Source organism: Malurus melanocephalus, unplaced genomic scaffold, assembly GCF_030028575.1.
Source record: "Malurus melanocephalus ecotype Western Australia unplaced genomic scaffold, MMel_1.1 scaffold_2048, whole genome shotgun sequence".
NCBI lineage: Eukaryota > Metazoa > Chordata > Aves > Passeriformes > Maluridae > Malurus > Malurus melanocephalus.
The window spans coordinates 6,950-12,333 of NW_026625280.1; the positions used below are offsets into that span (position 1 = coordinate 6,950).

The 5,384-nt window shown below is 55.1% G+C and overlaps 1 protein-coding gene across 1 annotated transcript in view; it reads left to right on the top strand.

Moving 5' to 3' along the window:
* The window catches only part of LMAN2L (lectin, mannose binding 2 like), a gene marked incomplete at its 3' end in the record, with an annotated part of 10,883 nt that extends 6,301 nt beyond the window's left edge, over positions 1-4,582 (top strand). Inside the window, exons 5-7 of the mRNA XM_057388508.1 lie at positions 2,216-2,377; positions 2,455-2,569; positions 4,441-4,582. Coding sequence (XP_057244491.1) covers positions 2,216-2,377; positions 2,455-2,569; positions 4,441-4,582 — 419 coding nt within the window. The remainder of the gene's footprint in view (positions 1-2,215; positions 2,378-2,454; positions 2,570-4,440) is intronic.
* Between the last annotated feature and the right edge of the window lie 802 nt (positions 4,583-5,384).

The window sequence follows — 5,384 nt, forward strand, 5'->3', positions numbered from 1 at the left end:
GAGGAGTTTGGGGTCTGTAGGGATGGGGCAGGGCCGTGCCAGTGTCACACTGAGATGATTTTGGGGAATGGAGGAGTTTGGGGTCTGTAGGGATGGGGCGGGGCCGTGCCAGTGTCACACTGAGATGATTTTGGGGAATGGAGGAGTTTGGGTCTGTAGGGATGGGGCGGGGCCGCGCTGCTGTCACACTGAGATGATTTTGGGGAACGGAGGAGTTTGGGGTCTGTAGGGATGGAATGGGGTCATTCCAGTGTGGTGCTGAGCAGATCCCTGTGGGGTGAAGGAGTTTGGGATCATTCCAACATTGTGCTGAGCAGATCCCAGGGGGTTGAAGGTCTTTGGGGTCATACTGGTGTGGTGCTGAGCAGATCCCTGTGGGGTGAAGGACTTTGGGATTATGCTGTGCTGAGCAGATCTCTACAGGGTGGAGTTTGGGATCATTCCCGTGTGTGTTGAGCAGATCCCTGTGGGGTGAAGGACTTTGGGATCGTGCTGGTGTTGCATTGAGCAGATTCCTTGGGGTTGAAGGTCTTTAGGGTCATGCTGGTGTGGTGCTCAGAAGATCCCTGTGGGGTGAAAGAGTTTGGGATTGTTCCAGTGTGTACTGAGCAGATCCCTGTGGGATGAAGGACTTTGGGATCGTTACAGTGTTGTGCTGAGCAGTTCCCAGGGGTAGAAATAGTTTAGGGTTGTGCTGAGCAGACTCGTGTGGGGTGAAGGACTGTTGTGCTGGTGTTGCATTGAGCACACTTCTGTGGGATGAAGGCCTTYGGGGCTGCCACAGCTCTTGGTTTTGGGGGCACTGTGGGATCCCGAGGCACCTGCTGGATTGGAATCCCCATTCCCCCTGGTTTTGCGGGATCCCTGTTTCCCCCTGCTGGATTTGGATCCCCATTTCCTCTGGCTCTGCGGGATCCTGAAGCCCCTGCCAGACCGGGATCCCTGTTTCTCCCTGTTGGATTGGGATCCCAGGCCCCTGCTGGATCAGGATCTCCAATTCCCCCTGCTGGATTGGGATCCCCATTCCCATGGCTCTGCAGGATTCCCATTCCCTCTTCTGTAGCACTATCCCCGTTGCCCCGCAATGCATGTTTCCCTTTTCCCCTGCCATCCAGGATCCCCGTTTCCCCTGCTGTACTGGGATCCCTGTTTCCCCTGGCTCTGTGGGATCCCCATTCCCCCTGCCATACCGGGATCCCGTTGCCCCACAGCGCGTGTTCCCCGTTTCCCCTGGCTCTGTGGGATTCCCATACCCCTGGCTCTGTGGGATCCCCCTTTTCCCCCATCCACACTGTGATCCCGTTGCCCCGCAGCGCATGTTCCCCATTTCCCCTGCTGTACTGGGATCCCCCTTTTCCCCTGCCATACTGGAATCCTGTTGCCTGCAGTGCGTGTTCCCCGTTCCCCCTCCACACTGGGATCTCGTTGCCCCGCAGTGCATGTTCCCCATTTCCCCCGGCTCTGTGGGATCCCCCTTTTCCCCCATCCACACTGGGATCCCATTGCCCACAGCGCATGTTCCCTGTTCCCCAGCTCTGTGGGATCCCTCTTTTCCCATCCACACCATGATCCCATTGCCCTGCAGCACGTGTTCCCTATTTCCCCTGGCTCTGTGGGATCCCCCTTTTCCCCCATCCACACCAGGATCCCGTTGCCCCGCAGCACGTGATCCCCATTTCCTCCAGCTCTGTGGGATCCCCCTTTTCCCCCATCCATACCAGGATCCGTTTCCCCTGGCTCTGTGGGATCTCTGTTCCCTATCCACACCGTGATCCCGTTGCCCCACAGTGCATGTTCTCTTTTTCCCCATCCATACTGGGATCCCATTTCCCCCGGCTCTGTGGGATCCCCCATGCCCCATCCACACCAGGATCCCATTGCCCCTGGCTCTGTGGGATCCCCCTTTTCCCCCATCCACACTGGGATCCCGTTGTCCCACAGTGCATGTTCCCCTGTTCCCCCATCCACACTGTGATCCCATTACCCCGCAGCGCGTGTTCCCCTTTTCCCCCATCCACTCTGGGATCCCGTTGCCCGCAGCGCGTGTTCCCCGTTCCCCTGGCTCTGTGGGATCCCCCTTTTCCCCCATCCACACCGTGATCCCATTGCCCGCAGCGCGTGTTCCCCTTTTTCCCATCCATACCGGGATCCCGTTTCCCCTGGCTCTGTGGGATCCCCCATACCCCATGCACACCATGATCCCGTTACCCCGCAGCGTGTGTTCCCCTACATCTCGGCCATGGTGAACAACGGCTCGCTGACGTACGACCACGACCGCGACGGGCGCCCCACGGAGCTGGGCGGCTGCACGGCCCTGGTGCGCAACCTCAACCACGACACCTTCCTGGTCATCCGCTACGTCAAGAGGAGGCTCACGGTGAGTTCCGCCCGTTCCACGGGGTGTTCTCCGTCCCGAGGGTCCCCGTGGGGCTCAGGGAGCCGCTGCCCCGGCAGGTGCTGATCGACATCGACGGCAAACACGAGTGGAGGGACTGCATCGACGTGCCGGGTGTGCGCCTGCCCCGTGGCTACTACTTTGGGACATCATCTGTCACCGGGGACCTGTCAGGTATGGCTTTGGGGGTTCCTGGGGGGTTCCTGGGTGGAGTTGAGGCACTGTGGGTGCAGCTCAGACCCTGCAGGAGTGTTTGGGGTTCCATCAGGTACGGCTTTGGGGGTCTGGGGGGTTCCTGAGGGGCTGCGGGTGCAGTTCAGACCTTGCAGGAGCGTTTGGGGACCTGTCAGGTATGGCCCTGGGGAGTTCATGGGTGGAGCTGGGGGGCTGTGGGTGCAGTTCAGACCTTGCAGGAGCATTTGGGGACCTGTCAGGTATGGCCCTGGGGGGTTCATGGGTGGAGTTGGGGGGCTGTGGGTCCAGCTCGGACCTTGCAGGGAGTCAGATACAGTCTTGGGGTGTTCCTGGGTGGAGCTGGGGGGCTGTGGGTGCAGTTGGACCTTGCAGGAGCATTTGGGGAGCTGTCAGGTACGGCCCTGGGGGTTTGGGGGGTTCCTGAGTGGAGCTGGGAGGCTGCAGGCACGGCTCAGACCTTGCAGGAGCGTTGGGGACCTGTTAGGTATGGCCCCAGGGGGTTCCTGGTGGGTTCCAGGGTGGAGCTGGGGGGCTGCGGGTGCAGTTGCACCTTTTGGGGAGCTGTCAGGTACAGCCCCGGGGGTCCAGGGGAGTTCCTGGGGGTTCCTGGCTGGAGCTGGGGGACTGCAGGCATGGCTCAGACCTTGCAGGAGTGTTTGGGGTCCTGTCAGGTACAGCCTTGGGGTGTTCCCGGGTGGAGCTGGGGGACTGTGGGCGCAGCTCGGACCTTGCAGGAGCATTTGGGGATCTTGGGTGGGGTCTTGGAGCAACACCTGAGGGACCCCAAGATTGGTTTGGGCACTGAGGGTTTGTCCARGTGGTGCTTCCTGCTTTTCTTGGGCACACTGTGGATCCCGGGCTGTGGGAGGAGTAAAACCTTGGGGTGAGGGTGGAATAAAATCAGGATGAGCCTGGAATTAAATCTCATCCAGGATGAGAATGGAACAAAATCAGGATTAATGTGGAATAAAACCTTGGGATGAGCATGGAATAAAACTGGGATGAGCATGGAATAAAACCAGGATGAGCATGGAGTAAAATCAGGGTGAGCGTGAAATAAAGCTAGGATTAATGTGGAGTAAATCCAGGATGAACATGGAATAAAATCAGGATTAGCATGGAATTAAATCAGGATGAACATAGAAAAAATCAGGATTACCATGGAAGAAAACTTTAGAATGAGCACGGAATAAAATCAGAATGAGCATGGAATAAATCTGGAAATAAAGCCTTGGGATGAGCATGGAATAAAACCAGGATGAGCATGGAATAAAACCAGGATGAGCATGGAATAAAACCAGGATGAGCATGGAATAAAACCAGGATGAGCATGGAATAAAACCAGGATGAACACGGAATTAAACCAGGATGAACACAGAATTAAACCAGGATGAACACAGAATTAAATTAAATTAAGGAATAAAACCTGCCCTGGCTGTTCTGGGATCCTGGAATTCCCAGCCAGGAATTCCTGGGAATGGTTTCAGAGCCCAAACCCTTTGATTTCCCCACTGATTTCCCCTCGCCAGACACTGCCCCTCTCCCTCTTCCAGAGATTTCCACTCTGTTTGAGTTCTGCCCCTTAAAACCTCATTCCCAGTAGGTTTAAATCCATTTTTCTTTATGTTTCAAATGTTTCCAATCATTCCCAGGTTTTTAAATCTCCTTTCTTCCCAGATCCCTGCYCASCCCYWCCTGAGAGCTCATCCATTTGKGTTTTCAAGTGCATTTAAATCRSATCMTCTCCCRATTTGSGCTGATTTTGGGTTTTTAAGCAACTTTAAAAAATCTTTTTGGAAATCAAACCTTTTTGGGAACATCCCAGACCAAGGTTTTGGTGGATTTTGCAGACAACCACGACATCATCTCGCTGAAGCTGTACCAGCTGACGGTGGAGCGGACGCCGGAGGAGGAGAAGCGGGACAGGGAGGTGTTCCTGCCCGTGGTGGACAACCTGAAACTGCCCGGGAGTGAGTGGGGTGGGAAGGGGGAGTGGAGGGGATTTGGGGGGTTTTGGGGCTGGAAAGATGAACCTGGGTTTTGGGGGTTTTGGGCAGTCTGGGGTGATGGGATTGGGATGGGGGGAGAGGTGGGTTGTGTCCCATTCCAAAATCATGAAATTCCAAAATCCTACTGTTCCAAAACCCTGAAATCCCACAATCTGATCCCAAAATCTTGAAATCGCAAAATCCTACCATCCAAAAATCCTGAAATCCCATCCCAAAATCCCACAATCCCATCCCAAAATCCCAACATGAGGGTGCATCTGTCGTGCTCTGGCCAGTCTGGGATGGGTGGGATTGGGATGGGGGAGAGAGATGGGTCATGTCCCATCCCAAAATCCCACAAATCCCATCCCAAAATCCCACAATCCCATGCCAAAATCCCACCATGAAGGTCTGTTTGTCACTCTCTGGTCAGTTTGGGATGGGTGGGATTTGGATGGGAGAGAGAGATGGATCTTATCCCATTCCAAAATCCCACAAATCACATCCCAAAATCCAGAAATCCCATGCTAAAATCACAAAATCCCGAAATCCCATCCCAGATGGACAGATGAGGGTCCATCTGTCATGCTCTGGCCAGTCTGGGATGGGTGGGATTGGGATGGGGTAGAGAGATGGATCATGTCCCATCCCAAAATCCTACCACCCTAAAATCCTGAAATACCAAAATCCCATCCCAAAATCCCATCCCAAAACCCCACAAATCCCATCCCAAAATCCCACAAATTCCATCCTGAAATCTCAAAATCCCAATATCCCAAAATCCCATCATGAGGTCTCGGGTGTAG